A 23,490-nucleotide genomic window follows, 5' to 3' on the forward strand; every position below is an offset into this window, starting at 1 on the left:
CTTTAAGTTAGGGGAAGAGGCTAAGAAAGGGCCTTTCTTGAGTCACCCAGAGTTTTTCTGTCCCGAATTCTACCCCACTGGATAATGTGCTCTATTAATGTGGAATTAATAGGCGGGCATCTAATCCCATCTGTTGACTAAAAAAAAAAAAAAAAAACCACCACCTAGAAGTTGAGAATTATGTTTTATTTGGCAGACAGATCTGAGGACTTAAGCCCAGAAGACAGCCTCTCAGATGGCTCTGAGGGACCGCTCCCAAGAGGTAAGGGAGGAGCCAGGGTATATAGGAGTTTTGCAACAAAAACCAGGTAGTTAGAACATCAAGAGATTAGTTAATTTAAGAAAACCAGACATCTCCAGTTAATGAATTTAGTGCTTTTCTGTGTATGGGAAGATGCGAGTCTGGGCTCACTGAAATAATTCCTTTGGTACGCACGTTAGCTATCTAGGGCTGGCGTCCTGCTTTTGTCCACCCTGAATCCCCTTAGGGATTACAGTCGGGGTGGCTGCGGTGGCTCTTGGCTTGATGGCCGCAGCGTCCTTTGTTTAGTGTTGTGGCAGGAGACATTCTTCATCCATACAGCCCATTCCTCATTCAGAGGCACAGACCCACTGAGAGAATGAGGAAAATGAGAAGAATGAGGAAGAGCCGTAAATAGATGGCAAAGTGAAGGATAGATGGATGAGCTCGCCAAGAGACAGAGTTACTGCCCTAAAAAACAGAACAGCCAATTATTTTACCAGCAGAATGGGTTTATTAAGGAATTGCAATACATGACAGGCAGACGGTAGCAAAACACCATAGGCAGGTCCAACAAGTCAAGGAGAGGAATGTTGCCTTATAGAGGAAAAGGAGGAAGTTGGGAGTGGTTGTTTTGAACAAAAGTCCCTTGAAGGGAAGCGGAGAGTTTGGAGTTGGCAAGGCGATTCCCATTGGCTGGGTTTGTTGCCCGGCAGCGAGGAGAATAATTCATTTTTTTCTTTTCTTTTTTTTTTTTTTTTGAGAATAATTCTTGTTTGAGATCTGTAATTGATGTCTTCCTGTTGGCGTTTGTAATTGACTTGTAGTGCCTGAGGGCTTTCCCTTAAAGCCTGCAGATTGATGAGGTTTCCCTTATTCTGTTTCACAGAGTGAAATAAGCTGAGAAAGTAGCAGGGGGAGAAAAGAAGATACAGATTATTTAGAGTGTGTATGGAGGGTCCTCCAGGGAGATGAAGGGGAGCAAATAGGGAGAGGAGGCCCTTGATCAGCAAGAAGAGCATGGATAATAAAGGAGGATGCGGGGCATTTTACCCAGAGTGGGGAAAAAGGATAAAAGAGTTGGGCAAACAGCAACTTTGAGCTGGTACAGAAAGAAGGGGCAACGGGAGACAAGAGGAGCAGAGCAAGCCGGGGGTGCCAGAGGGTGGGGACATGTCAGCTGTAACAGGAAAAGAGCAAACGTAACAGAGAGCAAAGATGGGGGAAAAGAAAGAGGCAGAAATACATGAAGATTTGAGACTATCCAGGGAGACTGGGCAGAAAGAGCAACAAGAGGGGAAACAAGTTGCCAGAATGGAGTAGAACCGGTGTGAAAGGAGGAATAAGACAGAGAAGGGGAGAAACGGCAGGACAGGGGAGGAGACCAAAATGAGCAGAAACCTAAGAGGGAAACACAGAACAGCCAACAGAAATAATGAGAGAGGGAAACAGGGAGCTGTGAAGAGAGGGAGCCAGATGAGTGGTGAGTTGACCGGATGTGGGTGATGAAGTGGCGAGATATATTTATTTGTGACTTCTAATATAATGCATTGAAAACGTGGTTAAAATATGCATGAAAATGACATTTGCGAAACTCCTTTCTAAAAGGCTTGTGCATTTTGTTATTATTTGTATCAGAAGATAACTTCCATTTGCAGTTGACGGAGCAGTGATTTGACTCGGTTGTGGGTCACCCTGTTCCCTTTTCCCAGCATGGGGTAGAGGGTCAGGGAGATGAGAAGGAGGGCAAGAAATGACTGTCACTCTGTGGTGCCCTTTGTTTTTGGCTGCACCTCGCAGCTTTCGGGATCTTGGTTCCCCGACCAGGGATCAAACCCATGTCCCCTGCAGTGAAAGCGCAGAGTCCTAACCACTGGACTGCCAAGGAATTCCCTACATGGTGCCTTTTTATTTTATTTTTTAAAGATTTTATTTGATTTATTTATTTTTGGCCGCACCACACAGCATGTGGGATATTATTTCCCCAACTGGGGATCGAACCCGTGCCCCCCGCATTGGAAGCGTGGAGTCTTAACCACTAGAACACCAGGGAAGTCCCCATGGTGCCTTTTTAAAGGAACACTAAAAGTGCTGTTTTTCATAATGGATTTACTTTTTTCTTCCTAATTCCTTTACAGTTAATACATTGCTTTTTTTGAAGCTTGAAAGAAATCTTCATTTATTCGGTTTACACTTTTCTATAAATAATTTTTAACTTCTGACATAAGCTCTGGCGGCCTTCTATAGCAGCTCATGGCATTCTTTTCAAAGTATGACATATTTTCATTTAAAAAAAATTTGACTACGTAATTCATTAGATTTTCTTTTTCTTCAATTTTTACACTATTTCCCTTTTAAATTGTGTCCAGTACAGACTGAGGCCTGCAGTCTCTCTGCTCTTTGTTAGAAACATTCTTTGGACTCTAGTAAATAAATTTAGTTTCTTCCAACGTATACTTTGGTAAGGATGTCAATGATCTTTTGTCTTAACAGTCTAAACCTAGTTTAACCTAGTTTAAAATTCCATTTTTAAAATTTTTATGTGACCTATTAAAATAGTGAGCTGTGAGCTACCAAGTAGATGTTTCCCTCAAGTCCCTCTTGTCCACTCTCTGCAAATGTTGAAGGATGGTCGGGATTGACCTGGAACCTTCTTCCAAAAGAGCCCAGCAGTTCATGATGGAGAAATTTGCTCAGAGCTTATTTCTGTAGGTGACCCTCTAGCAGTGCTGTCAGCAGCAATTGCTATGTTCGGAATTATGTATTTTGTAAATGTTTTACTGTGATTTTTCTGGAAAAGAGGAGTTCATTGCTTGAGATCAATGTGATCAAACCTTGAAGTAGAAGTTTCCTTTGCTCAGGCATGTGAAAGATGGTACTGGAATTTTTTTTTTTTAAAGATTTTTGGATGTGGACCATTTTTAAAGTCTTTATTGAATTTGTTACAATATTGCTTCTGTTTTATGATTTGTTTTTTTGGCCACAAGGCATGTGAGATCCCAACTCCCCGACTAGGGATCGAACCTGCACCCCCTGCGTTGGAAGGTGAAGTCTTAACCACTGGACCGCCAGGGAAGTCCCGGAATTTTTTTTTTTTTTTTTAAAGGTCAAAGTGCTATGGCGGGTGGTGGGGGAAAGAAAGGTTTTTTTGTTTTATTTATTTATTTATTTATTTATTTATTTTTGGCTGTGTCGGGTCTTCGTTTCTGAGCGAGGGCTTTCTCTAGTTGCGGCGAGCGGGGGCCACTCTTCATCCGTGGTGCGTGGGCCTCTCACTGTTGCGGCCTCTCCCGTTGCGGAGCACAGGCTCCAGACGCGCAGGCTCAGCAGTTGTGGCTCACGGGCCCAGTTGCTCCGCGGCATGTGGAATCCTCCCAGACCAGGACTCGAACCAGTGACCCCTGCATCGGCAGGCGGATTCTCGACCACTGCGCCACCAGGGAAGCCCAGTCCCGGAATTTTTAAGGGAGATCGATAAGGCTCAACTCTGCCCACTGGCCCCTCCAGGCCACCTTTTCAGAATTCAGTTCCGTCTGGTTCTGCTCACTCAGCTCAGACCTTCTCAGGGTAACCTGATGAAATGACCCCCTCTCCGGGGCCCAGTGAGCCCACCTCAACGAGGAGATGATGGGCTAAAGCAGCAACTCTGAATCTGAGTGATACCAACCCCTGAAACGGTTAGTAAGATTCAGTGTGTGTCTGCATGTGGCAGTTCTTGGATGGAGTGCCCAGTTGCCATGAGAATTTTTTTAATGGGTCCTAATCCTCCAGAAGGAGGGCGGAGGGGGGAAGGCTGGAAGCAGGGGCGTGGGCGCAGACAGCGAGCCCGTCTGTAGCGGGCTTATCCCTGCCTTAGGATTGTCAGGGGTAAGTCTGTGGGTAAATCGTGCCGCTACCTGGCGTTGAATCCTCCGTTAGCTCTCCTCTGTCCTCAGCACAAAATCCCGACTCCTCCCTGTGGCTGCTCAGCCCTGTGTCATCAGCGCCCTGCCAGTGCCTCCAGCCTCGTCCTGGGAGCTGACCCTGTTCTCATGGTTCACTCTGCCCCAGTCACATTTGCTGTTTCTCTGGTCCCAGACACCAAAACCTTTTCTGTCTTAAGTCCCTGCTCTCACCCTGAATCGTCCTGGCTCTGGCCCTTTCTCCTCCTTTAGGTCTAGGCTTAGAGATGTGTTGCCACCCCTCCAGGCCATTCATGTCAGGTTCCCTTCACCAGTCAGTATCTGTCACGTTAGCGCTGGTTTTATTGTCTCCAGACCAGTCACTCATATCAGAAATGCTCTTCTCTGTTGATTATTTTCAGTCATTCCCATTTCCTCTCCATTGGAGGGCACAGAGACTGTCTTGCTTACAGAACGGCTGCCGCCTCTTGCATTGGGGTTGGGCTTCGGCGCTAGGGCTGTGGGTTGGGCTGAGTACTCCTCAGCATAGATCAAGAGGCAGGGATGGGGATGGGTGGCATTTTGCTTCGGGAAATTTCAACACCAGTTAATCTAAACCTCCTGTGGTTCCTTATTTTACTCAGAAAGGAGCAAATCCCTGAGTACCTGGTGTCCTCACCCAGTGTGCTGAGGTGTCCCCACGTTCGGCCTGCTGTGTCATTGTCTTACTTTAACCCCCAGGTCTTCCAGACTGCGTGTCACCAGGGACCAGTTACCGTCTTGGGCAGGAGTTTTGCCTTCCACCAGGTCACCTTCTTAGAGTCAGGGACCCTAATTTCCCTTCAACAAGGGTGGGGAGAAGGTCAGGAACCTAAGGGGGCATGAAAGAGGCACCTGCTTAAGAGGTAGGGACTCTTGTAAGTTGCTGTGAGTGGGAGAAGACGAGACAATGGTAGCCTCTTCGAAGAGATCTGGGGCTTCTCGCTCTCCCTGTGGTGTCCTCACTGAATTCACTACAGCCAATTTTCAGCTGTGGGTTTGTTTTTTGTTTTTGTTTTTGGTCACACCCCTCGGCTTGTGGGATCTTAGTTCTCGACCGACCAGGCATCGAACCCGGGCCCTTGGCAGTGAGAGCTCAGAGCCCTAACCACTGGACCACCAGGGAATTCCCTCAACTGTTTTTAAACCGGAATGCGTGTTGTCCCTGGTTGCGGGCAGGTGTTCCCAACAGGGCTCACTTCTTGGCCTCCATACTGAAGGCCCAGTGTCCTTCTGTTTGCAGTTTGCATGCAGTACTGCACTGTCTGTGCCCAGAGGTCCCTGTGACTTTCAGTCCAGTTTGCTCGTGTGGAGGCGGAGTAGAAAAGGGAGGAAGCAGAGGGGAGCCCATAGGCATCTCCAGAAGGGCCGTGGAAGCTAGAGCGGGCCTCTAGATAAGCCCAATGAATAGTGTGTGCACCTGTCCCAAGTGTGTTTGCAGGATTAAAGGGGTGTGTGGAAGCGTTGGCAAGGGAGTCTAAGATCTGCGAAGAGCACGTGGAAATGGGTAGTTACGGGGCTGCGTTTTGGGGTGCCGCTGTCTTAAGTCAGGTTCCCCGGGACACAGGTGCCAAGACTGAGATTTGCATATGTGGGTTTAACGGGGAAACTCATGGGCACACTTGAGGAATGACGGAAGTGGAATTGGGCCGAGAGAAACGATATCCTGCAACGTTAGAACCAAGGCCTGAGCTGAGCCCATAGGGAGCTGTGGGTGCAGGAGGATGGGTGCCTTGGTCCTGAGGGGCTGGATCTAGCGGGCGCCCCCCAGCACCCACTCCACACGGTGACTTCCGTGGGGTTTGCAGGAATCACTGCCCAACCCAGAGGATTTATAGGGAACGTCTCAGAGCATATTTGGGGGGTACCTTTGGTATCTGGGGTTATTTTGAGTCGCAGGCTAAAAGGTTTCCCCCACATTTTGGAAGACTCACGTGAGAATTCGGAGTGTTTCTGAAAGATGCTGGCGTCTCAGTGGGGCATGTGCATCCCTATAGACATCTCTTTTTCTTTGGTAGATTTTGGTCGTGCCAGTGTTTGGGGTGGAGTCATCATGAATGAAAACATGATGTCTTGTTTCAGTAGGTCCTTGGGTGTCTCTCTATGTGTTATTCCGTTGTGAATTCATGAGTTATTGGGGCTTGTGGGATTTCATAGCAGGAGCGGGGTTCGGCACGGAGTATCTGGGGAGACTGTGAGACCCCATGGGAGTTTGTAAGAGCGTCTGATTCCAGAAGGGGAACAGCTCAGCTGGCAGACGGTTTTCATTAGGGAGAACTTACTGGGAGTCCGTAGGCAAAACACTGTAAGAGAGCTTACAAGGGGGCCATGATGTAGGGAAAGGTCTGTGAAAAATCAGAGGGCAACGACACCCCAGCGAAACACCTGCAGCAGAAAGGCTCATCCTTGGGACTCTTTTTGTTTTGTTTTTTTTTGAACTATAGTTGATTTATAGTTGTGTTAGTTTCAGGTATACAGCACAGTGATTCAGTTTTATACATATATACATAGAATATATATATATCTATACTTTTTCAGATTCTTTTCCCTTATAGGTAACTACAAAATATAGAGTATAGTTCCCTGTACTATATAGTGGGTCCTTATTGGTCATCTGTTTTTTATGCAGTAGTGAATATTTTAATCCCAAACTCCTGATTTATCCCTCCCCCTCCTCTCCCTTTCAGTAACCATACGTTTGTTTTCTTTGTGGGTCTGTTTGTTTGGTAAATCAGTTCATTTGTATATTTTTCTTTTTTTTTAGATTCCACATGTAACTGGTATATTTGTCTTTCTCTGTCTGGCTTTACTTCACTTAGTATGAGAATCTCTAGGTCTAGGTCACGCTCTCCTTGAAAAGATACAGCCTAGCTTCCTTGCTGCTAGGCCAGTGGGGATTACTCTCTACTGGTCACACATAGCACCACCCCCCCCACCCACGCAGAGTCACTGCACCTGGGGGAGCAGAGAGGCCAGATGTTCCAAACACACTTTGCAACAGGGATATATCTTCAGCAAGGAGGAGCACGAGGTCCTGGGTAGGCAGCTGGGGAGAGGATGGGGAATGCTGGCTTTCGGGGGCGACAGCCCTGATAGTGTCAGGGAGACTCGGGAATTGGAGAAGGGGAAGCTCTGTTCATCCTCACTGGGGGACCCTCTCTTCAGCAGTGACTAGTATAGAACAGGGTGAGCTGGTGGATTCATATTCAGAGAAAGGGTGTCTTCTTTGCAACCAACACACTTGCCCCCAGCACACCCTTCTCCCTCTGTCTCTGCTCTGTTCTCTAGAACAGCGAAGGTGATGCTTCCGCAGGTGAATGACCTGAGATTGGAAACATGGTTTGTCTGTTTGTGCCTCTCCTGTGTCCCCTCCCTTCAGGCCTTCCACCTTCCTCTCTAATGTTCTGTTCAGACACACCCACTTCCTGCTGTTCAACCCTCAGTTTGCGCAATCCCAAGATGCTTGGATTGGGGGCTGTGACCATTTAAGCCAATGTCATAGCAAAGTGAGAATTTACACACCAGGACCCTTCCTCCATTGAGGAGTCTGGGCAGCCAGGAGGCCTCTTCTCTTTCTGCCGAGGACAGCCTCTTTCTTTGCTAACATGCATCTCTCCTCTCCTCCTGTGGCAGCCACCTGTGGATCAGCTCACTGCGATCCTGGTGGAACTTGCACTTGCCCTTGCCACCTTTTGAGAGGGCGGAGAGTGATTTGAGTGAAGGACTCTCAGCTTGACCACCCTCCTCCTCTGCTCCTGCTCAGCTCCCCCCTCACTTGTGATGAAGGCTAATCAGTCCCCCAGAATGAAGGCCACGCCAGAGGGCATACAAGTAGCGCTTGGTGTGTGTCTGACCTGGCAGTCGTGCCCCAGTTGCCAGCCCCACGCAGTCTCCAGACAGTATGGCATCCTTCCTCCACTGCAGCTTCAATTTGCCTGTCTCAGCAGTTGCTTTGGTCGTTTGTGGTTGTCGTTTTTGTATTGTTTTTGTTTGTGGTTTTTAATTGATGGATAGTTGATTTACAATGTTGTGTTAGTTTCAGGTGTACAGCAAAGTGATTCAGTTATTCATATATATATATATTCTCTTTCAGATTCTTTTCTGTTATAGAAAAGAATAACTCTATTCACTATCTTGTACAAGATAGTGAATAGAGTTCCCTGTACTATACAGTACGTCCTTGTTGGTTATCTATTTTAGACATAGTAGTGTGTATATGTTAACCCCAATGTTTTGGTCATTTGTAATGGTGGTATTGTCCATCTTAAACATGCTTCCCAAATTTTTTATTCACTCCTTTCTTCCATCTTTAAAACAAGACATTCTCTATTAACTACATTTCCCTCTCTAGTAAGTACCCCTTTTCTGTGCCCCATTTCAGAGCACAAGGCCCTAAAAACTTGTTTACATTCTTCAGTTCTTCACTTGAACCTTATCCAATTAAGCTTTCACATCCTCCATGTCACTGACACTTTCTTTTTCAGAGTCACTGATGACCTCCTCGTTTCTTTTTTTTTTAAATTTATTTTATTGAAGTGTAATTGATTTACAATGTTGTGTTAATTTCTGCTGTATATATATATATACCTTTTCATGTTCTTTTCTGTTATGGTTTAATACAGGATATTGAGTATAGTTCCCCTTGGCAATCACCAGTCTGTTCTCCATGTCCATGATTCTGTTTCTGTTTTGTAGATAAGTTTGTGTCATATTTTATTTATTTATTTATTTATAATTTATTTATTTTATTTATTTTTGGCTGCATTGGGTGTTTGTTGCTGCGTGCGGGCTTTCTCTGGTTGCGGTGAGCAGGGGCTACTCTTAGTCGCAGTGCCTGGACTTCTCATTGCAGTGGCTTCTCTTGTTGCAGGGCACGGGCTTTAGGCGCGCGGGCTCAGTTGTTGTGGCTTGCGGGCTCTAGAGCACAGGCTCGGTAGCTGTGGTGCACGGGCTTATTTGCTCCATGGCATGTGGGATCTTCCCAGACCAGGGATCGAACCCATGTCCCCTGCATTGGCAGGTGGATTCTTAATCACTGCCCCACCAGGGAAGCCCCTTGTGTCATATTTTAGATTCCACATATAAGTGATATCATATGTTGTCTTTCTCTGACTTACTTCACTCAGCATGACAATCTCTAGGTCCATCCCTGTTACTGCAAATGGCATTATTTCATTCTTTTTTATGGCTGAGTAGTATTCCATTGTGTGTGTGTGTGTGTGTGTGTGTGTGTGTGTGTGTGTGTACGTACACACCACATCTTCTTTATCCTTTCATCTGTCAGTGAACACTTAGGTTGTTTTCATGTCTTGGTTACTGTGAATAATGCTGCTATAAACATAGGGGTGCATGTATCTTTTTGACTTGTAGTTTTGTCTGGATATATGCCCAGAAGTGGGATTGCTGGATCATATGACAACTCTATTTTTAGTTTTTGAGAAACCTCGGTACTGTTTTCTATAGGAGCTGCACCAATTTACATTCCCAGCAACAGTGTGTGACCTCGTTTCTAAATCCAGTATTTAACTTCCTGTGCTCATTCGCTTTTCCTGTCAGCAGCAGGTGGCACAGGTCCTCACTCCCTCTTCCTTGAAACACTTTCTTTCCATGGTTTTGAGGACGTCCCACTAACCTTTATAAGCCTATCTACCTATTTGTTTTATTTTCCTCTCCCCTCCCTGTTCACTTCTTAGCCCCCTCTGCTGAATTCCTGACCTCCCTGGTCTCTGAATGTGGGTGCATCCCAAGGCTGAGTCCTGGAACCTCTTCTCTGTCTATACCCGCTGCCTTTCCTCATCATCTCATCATACGGCTTTCAACACCACCTACGTGTCTCGCAGTTTATCCTCTCCATCCAGACTTCTGCCTTAAACTCTCAATCCTGTGTCCAGCTGTCTCCTCGACATCTCTGCTGGGGACATCTAACAGGAATCTCCACCTTAATTTGTCCAAAACTGGTCTTGACCTCCCCCAACCCTGTTCCGCCTGCCGTCCTCCACATCTCAGTTAAGGGCAACCCTGTGACTATCTCGGCATTGTAAATGCATTACATTATTTGTAAGTGTTTTAATGTATAAGATAAAAGAAATATTAGATGTTTACTTAAAGTGAGAGAAACAATACATAGTTTCTAAAATTCTTTTGAGAGATGGGCGAAAAATGCTTGGAGACCAAGGCCCTTCATCATCAGCTTCCTCCGGTGCCTCTCTGACCTCCCCTCCCGCCCACCTCCTCACCCTGCTGCAGCCACCCAGCCCTCTTTCCCTCTCCAGGGATGAAGCTTGTACTCTCAGGGCCCTCACGGAGGTGTCTCTCTGCCTAGAACTATCGGACTCAGGAGCCGCAGGTGGCAAACACCCTTCCTCCCTCAGGTCTTTGGTCTGATGTTAGCGTCTGAGTGGAGCCTTCTCTGACCAACCCCCTCCCATTTAACATGCCAGCCACTCCCTCACCCCCACCTCTGGTCCATGACACTTGCTTGACGTGTTTTCTTCTGCCCCTTCCCCTTCCACTGCTGGGTCCTGGTGACAGCAATTCACCACGGGTCAAAAAGAGACAGAAAGAAGGTGGGAGACGGGCCCGGCTTGCCTCCCGGCTTCACATTAGACGGATGAGGCATTTTGCAGATACATGTTTTGTACCCCTCCCCCATCAAAGAGTCTTCGTCAAATTTAGTTGGGTGAGGCATAGCCCCAGAAATGTTTTAAAGTGCCCCCAATGATTCTGATCTGTGTCCTGCACTGAGCACCAGGGCTCTGTATCTTCCCTTTCTGAGGCTGAGATTAGCCCCTGGGAGAGGCAAGGGGATTCTGCTCCACGTGGGGATGGATCAGGGCTGGTCTGTGACCTGCAGGGGATCATCGGGTCCAGCTGAGGTGCCCGCTGCTGCTGGGTACGTGAGGGCCTCACCAGGAGGGGAGCGAGATCTGAAGAAAGTGTGGGAAAACTCACCTGTTGGTCTTTTACGAGTTTACTGTCCTGAGCCCCTCCTGGGACAGTGGGTAGCAGAGGACCGTCTGTTCCACATGCTGAGGGCTTCCCTGTGTGTGTGGTGGTGACTCAGGAAGGGGGTGTGTTGATTCTGAGCATTAAACAGCATCTTTTCCACTTTCAGGGTCGACTTGAAAGACTCATATTGCCTGAGGAAGAAGCCCTGAAGAGGAGGAAGAGGAAAGAAAGAGGAGTCTGGAATGGCTCTTTCTCAGGTAAAGTCATATTCTCAGTTGTTTCTTCTGTCTGTCCTTCCTGAAATGCCCTTCTTTGGACTCACTGATCTTGTCTGACTCTGAAGTATCCTGCCTGACACCTGTACAGTCATAGCCACCCGGGGCCTTCCCTCAGGGCCTGCCATCTCCACTTAGATTCTGTCTCATAATGACCCAGTGACGTGGAACTTGAAGAAGCTCCATTGTGGTCATCAGGAGACAACTCTTATTTCAGTAAATTTAAGTGTGTATATGTGTGTGCACGAGTGCATGGATGCTCAAGCCCATGGTTTTTATAAAATACATGTCATTATCTCTAAGTAGGTTAGGTATGGGAATTCCCTGGCGGTCCAGTGGTTAGGACTCAGCGCTTCCACTGCAGGGGGCACAGGTTCAGTCCCTGGTCGGGGAACCAAGATCCCACAAGCTGCGTGGCGCAGCCAAAAAAATTATAAATAAATAAATAAGTTATATATTATTTAGTTGTTGAAATTATAAGTATTTTTCATTGCATTAACTTTTTTCTACACTATGACATTAATGAGTTAAATAGTTATGAAAAGAGTAACATGTATGTGCGTGTGTGTGCATGTCTTCATGATGACATTTTATGTAGTTCTAGGTTGTTAGCCTTGAACTTGTTTCAGGTTTCCTCAGGGAACCCTCTGTCAATGTACCTTTGATGCTTTTATATGACTTAAATGCTTTAACGTTTAAATTCAGAATCTAAACACCTGGATTTATATGTTTGTTCTACCATCTTTAGCAATTTGACCTGAGGCAAATTTCTTAGAATGTCCGTGACACAGCTGTCTCTGCCTTAAGATGGAAGGGACCAGACCTTTTTTTTTTTTTTTAAATTGTTTTAAATTTGATATTGGAGTATAGTTGATTAACAATGTTGTGTTAGTTTCAGTTGTACAACAAAGTGATTCAGTTATACATAACACAGGTATCTGTTCTTTTTCAAATTCTTTTCCCATTTAGGTGATTACAGAGTATTGGGCAGGGTCGCTTGCTATACAGTAGGTTCTTGTTGGTTATCTATTTTATTTTATTTTTAAAAATTTATGTGTTTATTTTTGGCTGTGTTGGGTCTTTGTTGCTGCGCATGGGCTTTCTCTAGTTGCGGCGAGTGGGGGCTACTCTTCGTTGCGGTGCACGGGCTTCTCATTGTGGTGGCCTCTCTTGTTGCAGAGCATGGGCTCTAGGCGTGCGGGCTCAGTAGTTGTGGCTCGTGGGCTCTAGAGCGCAGGCTCAGTAGTTGTGGTGCACAGGCTTAGTTGCTCCGCGACATGTGGGATCTTCCTGGACCAGGGCTTGAACCCATGTCCCCTGCATTGGCAGGCGGATTCTCAACCACTGCGCCACCAGGGCAGTCCCTGGTTATCTATTTTAAGCATAGCACTATGTGTATTGTCAATCCCAAGCTCCCAATTTATCCCTCCCCACCCCTGACCAGATCTTTTGATTATGTTTTTTTTAATTTTACTTACTTATATATTTTAAAAGTAATTTTTATTGGAGTATAGTTGATTTACAATGTTGTGTTAGTTTCAGGTGTGCAGCAAAGTGAATCAGTTATACATATACATACATCCATTCTTTTTCAGATTCTTTTCCCATATAGGTTATTACAGACTGTTGAGTAAAGTTCCCTGTGCTATACAGTAGGTCCTTGTTGGCTATCTATTTTATATGCAGTAGTGTGTGTATGTTAATCCCAAACTCCTAATTTATCCACACCCTCACACCCCCTTTCCCCTTTGGTAACCATAAGTTTGTTTTCTATGTCTGTGAGTCTGTTTCTGTTTTGTTTATTTATTTTAATATTTTAATTTTATTGGAATATAGTTGATTTACAATGTTGTGTTACTTTCAGGTGTGCAGAAAAGTGAATCGGTTATACATGTATCCACTCTTTTTTAGATTCTTTTCAAATTTTTTTTAAATTTTTTAAATTAATTTTTTTTGGAGTAGAGTTGGTTTACAATGTTGTGTTAGTTTCTACTGTACAGCAAATGAATCAGCTATACGTATACATATATCCCCTCCTTTTTGGATTTCCTTCCCATTTAGGTCACCACAGAGCATTAAGTAGAGTTTCCTGTGCTATACAGTATGTTCTCATTAGTTATCTATTTTATAAGTAGTATTAATAGTGTATATGTGTTAATCCCAATCTCCCAATTCCTGCCACTCCCCCCATTTTCCCCCTTGGTATCCATACATTTATTTTCTACATCTGTGTCCCTATTTCTGCTTTGCAAATAAGATCATCTATACCATTTTTCTAGATTCCAGATATATACAGTAATATATGATACTTATTTTTCTCTTTCTGACTTACTTCACGCTGTATGACAGTCTCTAGGTCCATCCATGTCTCTACAAGTGACCCAATTTCGTTTCTTTTTATGGCTGAGTAATATCCCATTGTATATATGTACCACATCTTCTTTATCCATTCCTCTGTTGATGGACATTTAGGTTGCTTCCATGTCCTGGCCATTGTAAATAGTGCTGCTGTGAACACTGGGGTGCATGTGTCCTTTTGAATTATGGTTTTCTCAGGGTATATGCCCGGTAGTGGGATCGCTGGGTCAGATATTTTTAAATTTGGTATTATGTTATTATACGAGTTAGTACATGCAAAGTATTTAGAGGAATGCGTAGCACATGAGGAGTGTTCAAACACTTTTTGAGATTACTGTTGCTGTCATCACCGTTTCTTTAAAGCCCCTATAGACGTTGTCATCTTTGAAGATGTCATTCCTGCTCTTGTTCCTCTAGACATTGAATATAACTTGGTGTGTGGAGCATATCTCACATTTCTATACAGATAATCCTGTGTTGATTGTGTGTGTGTGTTTCTTGTATTGTCCACAAAAATGGGAAGTCCACACTGATTTAGAGGCTATCATAACCTCTTATGGAAAAGTGTAATAAACCAAAATTAGGGACACATAACTTGCTCAAAAATACCGTAAGTGGATCTGCAACAATACTCACTTCAGTCCAATCGATCCTTTCCCCTCTCTCTCCTCTTCTCATTTTGTGTAAAAATAAGGACTCTCCTCATGGCCCGTTGGTGAAATGTGTTTTCATTTCAGACACAGTTGACATTCAAGGATGTGGCCATAGAATTCTCTCAGGAGGAGTGGGAATGCCTGGACCCTGCTCAGAGGGCCTTGTACAGGGACGTGATGTTGGAGACCTACGGGAACCTGCTCTCCCTGGGTGAGGATAACTTCCCTCCAGAATTCGGGACCTGTCCTTGGGTATCTTTGCATTTTCCCTTGTGTGCCTCTTGGGAACCCCTACATTGCCTGCCTGAGATCAAAGCCCTGTTGACTCAGAAATGAACAGCTTCATAATGTAGCATGAGGACTTTGAACTTGTCCTTTCTTCATATGATCTTCCCATTTCATGATCAAGGGTGATTCCAGAGCTTACATATGCATAAAATCTTATGGCAAACTTAAAATATCCAGTTCCCTCTTTTCGACCCCTGTGCTTTTGATTCAGTGCTTCTTGGAAGAGAGCTAGATGTCTGCATATTTTACTACGCTCTGTGCATTCAGAAGGAGACAGTCAGTGGGTGAATTTTTGAAATTGTTTGTTTAGCTTTATTGAGGTATAGTTGTCAAATAAAATTGTAATATATTTAAAGTGTACAACGTGATGATTTGATATACATATACATTGTGAAAGGATTCCCATCAAGTTAATTAACATACGTTACCTCACATACTTTTTTTTTTTTGGGGAGAACACTTAAGTTCTACTCTCGTAGCACATTTCAGTTTTATAGTATTATCCACTATATTTATCACGTTTTACATGAAATGTTCAGACCTTATTCATCTTATGATGGAAATTGTGTGCCCTTTTATCAACCTTTCCCCATTTCCATAACCCCCAGCCCCGGGGGTTATGGAATAACACAGTTATTCTACTCTGTGTTTCTAGACCTGGTTTCTTCCCTCATCATTGTACTCCCTCCCACTGATTGACTGATTGATGGCTGCGCCGGGTCTCAGTTGCGGCATGTGGGCTCCTTAGTTGCGGCATGCATGCGGGATCTAGTTCCCTGACCAGGGATCGAACCCAGGCCCCCTGCATTGGGAGCGCAGACTCTTACCCGCTGGACCGCCAGGGAAGTCCCTGTGCTCCCTCCCTTTTAGATCTCTTCCTTTTTGCCCCATGTCCTATAGTTAAGAATGGGACAATATTATGCTACTTGCTAAGTCAGTTTCTCTTTTTTCCTCAGTCAACATTTTAAGTGTCCGAATGCATTTATCTTCCCACAGATTGGCAAGTACACACACTGCCCACATGCCCATTACTTCCTAGTCTCTATGCTTATTAACATTTTTTTATTCTCTTTTTTTTAATTGAAGTGTACTTGATTTACAATGTGTTAATTTCTGCTGTTCAGCGGAGTGATTCAGTTATATATACATATATATATATACATACATATATATATATATATATATATGTATACATACATTCTTTTTCACATTGTTTTTTGTTGTAGTTTTCTTATGACAGGGCCGAAAGTAAGCTCATCACACGAGATGAGTTGTGCAGAAGCACAGCAGTAGAGGGCTGCTGCTCGCTCAGGCAATACAGCGCCGTCTGTCCTGCTGTGGTGACTTTTATTTAAGCGTTATCTATGTTTACATCTTAAGACTTGTTTTCTTAACATTCCAGAAATGCCAAAGCAGCAACATATGCTTTTATTTATTATACAAGCAACAATGGGCTTTCTTGAAGACATGCCGTGCTTCGTCCTTAAGCTCATAAGCAACACAAGGACATCTCCTTGTGTTCCCATCATTCTGATTATACTAAAGTAGCACAAGGACGTTTCCTTGTGTTCTGATTATACCGAGGTCATTTCATGGATCAGTGCCCAGAGTATCCAGGACTGCCTGCAGTCCTGGCTTATTCGCCCGCCCTCGGTTTGCCGAGGGGGGGCTCATGGGTCACATCTCCTTTCCATGTCCTCAGTTATTCCACTACATTTTCCATTATGGTTTACCCCAGGTTATTGAATATAGTTCCCTTGCTTATTTTTCAAAACACGTTGTTTGTTTTCTTAGTTTTGAGAGTTCTTTGTATAACCTGGACACAAGTCCATGGTGAGATATCTGTCGTGCACATATTTTCCCCTAGTCTGTAGCTGGTGTTTTCATTTTCTTAACAGTGTCTTTTTTAAAGAACTTTTAAAAAATTGAAGTGTAGTTGGGAATTCCCTGAAGGTCCAGTGGTTAGGACTCTGCACTCTCAATGCTGAGGGCCCAGGTTCAATCCCTGGTCGGGGAACTAAGATCTCGCAAGCCGCTTGGCCAAAAAAAAAAAAAAAATTGAAGTATAGTTGATTTACAGTGTTGTGTTAATTTCTGCTGTACAGCAAAGTGATTCAGTTATACCTACATATACATCCTTTTTTATATTCTTTTCCATTATGATTTATCACACAATATTGAATATAGTTCCCTGTGCTGTACAGTAGGACTTTGTTGTCTGTTCATTCTGTATATAGTAGTTTGCATCTGCTAATCCCAAACTCCCAATCCGTATCTCCACTGCTCACCCTTCCTCTTGGCAACCACATGTCTGTTCTCTATGTCTGTGAGTCTGTTCCTGTTTCATTTGTGCTTTTTTTTTTTTTTTTTTTTTTTTCTTGTTTTTTTTTGGTTTTTTTTTTTTTTTTTTTTTTTTGCCGTGTGGCTTGCAGGATCTTAGTTCCCCCACCAGCGATTGAACCCTCACCCTCAGCAGTGAAAGCACAGAGTCCTAACCACTGGACCGCCAGGGAAGTCCCATATGCCAAATTTTAGATTCCACATATGAGTGATATCACGTGGTGTTTGTCTTTCTCTTTCAAAAAGTCAGTAGTCTTAACGTAAATTTCAGTTCTCGTTTTGTGTTGTTTCTGGAACAGAAGCCTTGCTTTTTTTTGTCTTCAGAAGGATTTGTTGAGAATTTCACAAACAATAGTTTCATATAATTGCGCTTGCTTATTACTTATACCCTGGTTTTATCATAGCTTACTAGAATGTTTTATTTACTAATTTTCTTTTTTTTTAATTGAAGTATAGTTGATTTACAATGTTGTGTTAATTACTGCTGTCCAGCAGAGTGACTGAGTTATACCTACACATATATACATTCTTTTCCATATTCTTTTCCATCATGTTTTGTCACTGTTTGCTAATTTTCATTATGATTTATAGATGATGGCTTTTCAGTGGGTATTATGCAGTATAACTGACTCACATCACTGGTTAGTGTTGCAGAATGGCCATTCTGAGTGAATATAGTTCTATGACTTTTATAACTGGTATTCAGAGAATTACTGTATTTTTATAACATTGTTTTATTAAACTTCATTTCCACTTCTAAATTGCCATTTATTTATATTACTCATTAGTTAAAATTATGGCTTATTTACCATTAGAGTACTGTGCTTTAGCATTTATTGGTGCACAATCGATATGCAGTAAATATGTGTAATATCTTTTATCTCTTCAAATCTGAAACCGCCATATGTTTTCTGTGAAGTGGTGTGTGCTTTGGGGTCATGGTACAAAAATACCCCTTCTTTCAGGGCTAACATGGGTACACTATGGGTGTTTCAGCCATTGATTGTTTAAAGTAGGCTTCCCTAAAATTAATTTGAAATACATGTAATCACCCTTTCTCTCTTTTTTTTTTCCCTAATTTATTCATTTTTGGCTGCATTGGGTCTTCGTTGCTGCACGTAGGCTTTCTCTAGTTGCGGTGAGCAGGGGCTATTCGTTGCGGTGCGCAGGCTTCTCATTGTGGTGGCTTCTCTTGTTGTGGAGCATGGGCTCTAGGCACGTGGGCTTCAGTAGTTGTGGCACGTGGGCTCAGTAGTTGTGGCTCGCGGGCTCTAGAATGCAGGCTCAGTAGTTGTGGTGCATGGGCTTAGTTGCTCTGTGGCATGTGGGATCTTCCTGGACCAGGGATCGAACCGTGTCCCCTGCATTGGCAGGCGGCTTCGTAACCACTGCGCCACCAGGGAAATCCCACCCTTTCTTTATGAAAGAATCTCATTCCCTTTGTGTTCCTAAAAACTGAAGATCATGGTTGCAACGTTTCTTAACTGTTCAAAATATGTAGTACTTCTGATACAATATTATGTTCTTCAATATGAAATATTTCTTTCAAACTGTAATTAATAGGAGACATACGATTCTTTATGTCTTGTAGATACCTCTCTTAAACGTGTGATCAAGGAATCTGCACCAAAAGAGAACAGTCATACAGGGGAAGTGTTGCAAACAGTGTTGTTGGAAAGACATGAAAGCTGTGAGACTGAGGACTATGGCTATAGGGAAATCCAGAAAAATGAGCGTGACTTTGAGTACCAGTGGAGAAGTGACAAAAGAAATTACAGAGGAGTGCCTGTCACCCATAAAAAAAATCTCACTGGTAGAAGAGATCAACATGGTAGAAGAGATGAAGGAGACAAGCCTATTGAAAACAGGCTCGGACTAAGCTTTCAGTCACATCTGGCCGAACTGCAGATATTTCCAACTGAAGGGCCATTGTATGAGTATCATCAAGTTGAGAAGTCTAACAACAGTGGTTCCTCACTGTCAGTACTTCAGAGAATTCTTCCGAGTGTCCAAACCAACATTTTTAATGAATATGGGAATGATTTCTGGCATTCTTCATTACTCACAGAAGACCAGAAAGCATACATTAGGGAAAAACCTTACAAATGTGATGAGTATGACAAAGCAGTTAATCATGGCTCACAACTCACTAACCATCAGGTAATCCACACAGGTGTGAAACCTTACAAATGTAATGTATGTGGCAAAGCCTTTAACCAGAGCTCACATCTCACTAGACATCAAAGAATCCACACAAGAGGGAAACATCACAAGTGTGAGGAATGTGGTAAGGGCTTCAGTTACAGTTCACACCTTCTACGTCATCGCAGAATTCATACCGGAGAGAAACCCTACCAGTGTAGCGAGTGTGACAAAGCCTTTAGTGTGTATTCAAGTCTTATTTATCATCAGGTCGTCCATACTAGAGAGAAACCGTACAAATGTAATGAGTGTGGCAAGGTCTTCAGTCAGAGTTCAAGCCTTACTAATCATCGCAGGATTCATACTGGAGAGAAACCTTACAAATGTAATAAATGTGGCAAAGCCTTTAATCAGAGCTCCCACCTCACTCGACATCAGGTCATGCACACTGGAGAGAAACCCTACAAATGTAGTGAGTGTGGGAAGGTCTTCACTCAGAATTCAAGCCTCGTAAGTCATCGGAGAATTCATACTGGGGAGAAGCCATACAAATGCAACGAGTGTGGCAAAGCATTTGGTGTGTATTCAAGTCTTACTTATCATCAGGTCACCCATACTAGAGAGAAACCTTACAAATGTAATGAGTGTGGCAAGGTCTTCAGTCAGAGTTCAAGCCTTCCTAGTCATCGCCGGATTCATACCGGAGAGAAACCTTACAAATGTAATCAGTGCGGCAAATCCTTTATTCATTGCTCAAACTTCAACAGACATAAGAAAATCCACACTGGAGAGAAACCTTACCAATGCAGTGAGTGTGGCAAGGTCTTCACTCAAAACTCAAGCCTCATAAGTCATCGGAGAATTCATGCTAGAGAGTAACCTGACCGATGTAACAAGTGTGGCAAAATAACACAAGTTCAAGCATGGATTGACACCAGAGAGTCCACACTAAAGAGAGACTACATCAGTGTAACATATAGGACAGAGGACTTGTACAGACTTCGCAACTCACTAGACATCAGAATATACATCTTTGATGAAGCCACAAGAATGTAATGTGTGTATAAATGTGTGTAGATCAAAACTACAGAACATCGCAAGATTCCTACTGGAGAGCAGCTTTACAAATGTAATGAATGTGGGAAGGCTTTTTATTAAACATTCATGGCTTTGATGTCATGAGAGGATTTATACCTGAGAGAAACCAGGGAAATTTTTTTTTTTTTTTTTTTTTAGGTACGCGGGCCTCTCACTGCTGTGGCCTCTCCCGTTGCGGAGCACAGGCTCCGGACGCGCAGGCCCAGCGGCCATGGCTCACGGGCCCAGCCGCTCCGCAGCATGTGGGATCTTCCCGGACCGGGGCACGAACCCATGTCCCCTGCGTCGGCAGGCGGACTCTCAACCACTGCGCCACCAGGGAAGCCCAGGGAAATTTACTGAATGTGGAAAGGCCTTTAAGCAACAGTGTCCCCTCAGGATTCACCAAAGAATTCATAACGGAAGGAAGCCTTACAAAAGTAATGAATATTTAAAATTTCTTCAAGACTTTTTGCAACAGAATCCACATCAGAGCATTCACATGAGGAATAACTAAGTCTCAAGTTTAGTCTGAAATATTGCATACTGCAGAATAAAATTAAAAGTCAAAATATGTTAAAACTTAGGTAGATATGTAGATAGATCCTGAGGATGTTATCCTATGGTTTCTTTTCTGAATCTCTTATAGTTTAAAGTGGTATGGTTTTACATTTCACGTTTAAAGCTATGACCGATTTTGAGCTAATATTTGTACAGGTGTGAGGTTTTGGTGGAGATTCATTTTTTTTTCCTAGTGTGGAAGATCAGTTGATATGGTGTAATTTTTTTCAGATTCTTGCTTCATTCAGGTTTCTTGGTACCTTTGTCAAAACTCAGTTGCAAGTAATTGTGTGGGGCTATTTCTGGGTTCTCTGTTTTGTTCCATCGTTCTGTATGTCTCCCTCCACAAAATCAGTCTTGATTATTTTTTATCTTATTAGAAGTTTTGAATTGAATGAGTGATTCCAACCAGTTTATTCTTCTTCAGATATTTTAGCTATTCTAGTTCCTTTTGCCTTTCCATATAAGTTTTAGAAAAATCTTGTTTGTGCCTACAAAATATCTTGATAGAAAATGCATTAAGCCTGCCTGTCAGTTTGCGATCATTTGACATCATTTCTATGTTAGGCCTTCCAATAAATGGCTGTAGTATGTCTATTTATTTCTCTGATCTTTGGTTTCTTTCACCAGTATTTTATAGATTTCAGCATCAAAATCCCGTCAGCGTTTTGTATGATTAACACATTACTACTTTTTTCTTTTTTGAATAATTGGACATGTTATTTTTAACTTGTTTCCATGTGTTAATTGCTACTATATAGAAATACAATAGATTTTTGAATGTTGACCTTGTATCCTCAGAACTTACTAGTCTCACTTATTCTAGAGGTATTCGCAGATGACTTGGACTTGTCTGTATATATCATTTCATTAGTTTCCTAATGCAGCTTGTTGACGAAAATTCAATTATCTATCAAGAAGAAAAAAAAAAGGGGGGATTTTTTGCACGCCAAATTGAGGACTATAATCCAGGAAGCAGATTCTCCGAAAGCTCTGAGAACTGTTCCAGCTGTTAGAGTTCAAGGTACAGTCATACACATTTTCGAGACAAAGGATCGTGCATCAGAATGACATACTGATACTTGACATAAAGTTCACCAAGGATACGTAGTCCAGGTGAGTACATACAACGTGAGCAGCAAGTCACCATGACCCCCTACAGAGTTGGGAAAGAACGCTATTCTTGTAAGAAGTTAAATTGCTAGTGTCAAAAGAGAGGAAAAAAATTTGACCTCTCCGGTTGGTTGGGCAGGCACTCCCACCTTTGAGGAGCTGTGGTTAATGTGTAATGCAGATGCACACTGCACATTTGGGAGGGAGGAGGCCCAAACAGAATTTTAATTTTTTTCTTGTCTTGCCTTAAAATATAAATTTTATTTCATCAGGCGTTAAGAAATTATCACAAACTAGGTGGATTAAAACAATAAAATTTATTCTCTTTCAGTTCAGGTCAGACGTCTAAAATGGGTATGTTAACAGAACTGTAACCCTGACATTCCAGGGAGGAATTTATTTCCTTGCACTTTGCAAATTCTGCAGACTGCTTATATGCTTTGCCGCCTCATCCATCATCAAAGTCAGCCAGGTACCATCTTAATATCTTTTTATCTCCGTCCTTCTTCCACCACAGTAGCAGCTTCTATGTGGCCAAGTCCAACTGCATCCTTCTTATTCAACCCCTTCTGATTATACCATGTTTATTGGATGATCCAGGATAATCTCTCATCTCAAGATCCTTAACACTTGAAGGTTACAGGGGTGAGGATGTGGCTGTCCTTTGGTGGCGGGAGGTGATTGTTCAACCCACCACCACAATGATACCTCCTCCTGATGGATACACTGTTATATCTTCTTTCTGTTCTTTATCACTTCTATTTCCTTTTATTCCCTTATTTCATTGGCTGTAACTTCTAATTGCATGTTGACTAACAGTGGTAAGAGCGGACATCCTTGTCTTATCCTCAGTCTCTGTGGGGGAAGCATTCAGTCTTTCACCATTAAGAATGATGTTTGTTGTAAGGTAAGCTTTCTTAGGTGTTCTTTATTGAGTTGAGGAAATTTCCCTCTATTCCTGGTTCTCTGAAAGCTTAAACTGAGTGTTGAATGTCGTCAAATGCTTTTTCTGCATCAATTGATAGGATGCTATGATTTTTCCACTGTAATCTGTTGCTACTGTGATTTATGTTGATTGTTTTTTAAATGTTAAAACAGCCTTGCATCCCTCGAGTGAACCCCTTTTGGTCATCGTGTACAGTTCTTCCTATATATTGTTTGTTTTAAATATTTATTTATTTGGCTGTACCAGGTCTTAGTTGCGGCACACAGGATCTTCAGTTGCAGCATGTGGGATCTAGTTCCCTGACTAGGGATCGAACCTGGGCCCCCTGAATTGGGAGTTTGGAGTCTTAGCCACTGGACCACCAGGGCAGTCCCTCTTTCTATATATTGCTAATTTCTATCACTAATATTTTGTAAGAATTTTTGCTTTTTTTTTTTTTTTTTGCGGTACACGGGCCTCTCACTGTGTGGCCTCTCCTGTTGCGGAGCACAGGCTCCGGACGCACAGGCTCAGCGGCCATGGCTCACGGGCCCAGCCGCTCCGCAGCATGTGGGATCTTCCCGGACCGGGGCACAAACCCGTGTCCCCTGCATCGGCAGGCGGACTCTCAACCACTGCGCCACCAGGG

General features: G+C 43.3%; 1 protein-coding gene and 1 non-coding gene across 2 annotated transcripts; both read left to right on the forward strand.

Annotated features, from left to right (window-relative positions):
- Positions 1 to 218: 218 nt before the first annotated feature.
- LOC113605701 (zinc finger protein 160-like) lies at positions 219 to 20,461 on the forward strand. Its single transcript, XM_027079241.1, has 4 exons — positions 219 to 262; positions 11,276 to 11,366; positions 14,480 to 14,606; positions 18,615 to 20,461. The coding sequence occupies exons 2-4, from the start codon at positions 11,352 to 11,354 to the stop codon at positions 20,042 to 20,044; spliced, it is 1,572 nt and encodes a 523-aa protein (XP_026935042.1). The 5' UTR covers positions 219 to 262; positions 11,276 to 11,351; the 3' UTR covers positions 20,045 to 20,461.
- TRNAE-CUC (transfer RNA glutamic acid (anticodon CUC)) lies at positions 16,628 to 16,700 on the forward strand. The gene has a single exon. It is a non-coding gene; the product is annotated as a tRNA-Glu (tRNA).
- Positions 20,462 to 23,490: the final 3,029 nt, after the last annotated feature.

This window comes from Aethalodelphis obliquidens, unplaced genomic scaffold, assembly GCF_003676395.1.
Source record: "Aethalodelphis obliquidens isolate GAN/ISIS:26980383/991018 unplaced genomic scaffold, ASM367639v1 scaffold43, whole genome shotgun sequence".
Taxonomy (NCBI): domain Eukaryota; kingdom Metazoa; phylum Chordata; class Mammalia; order Artiodactyla; family Delphinidae; genus Aethalodelphis; species Aethalodelphis obliquidens.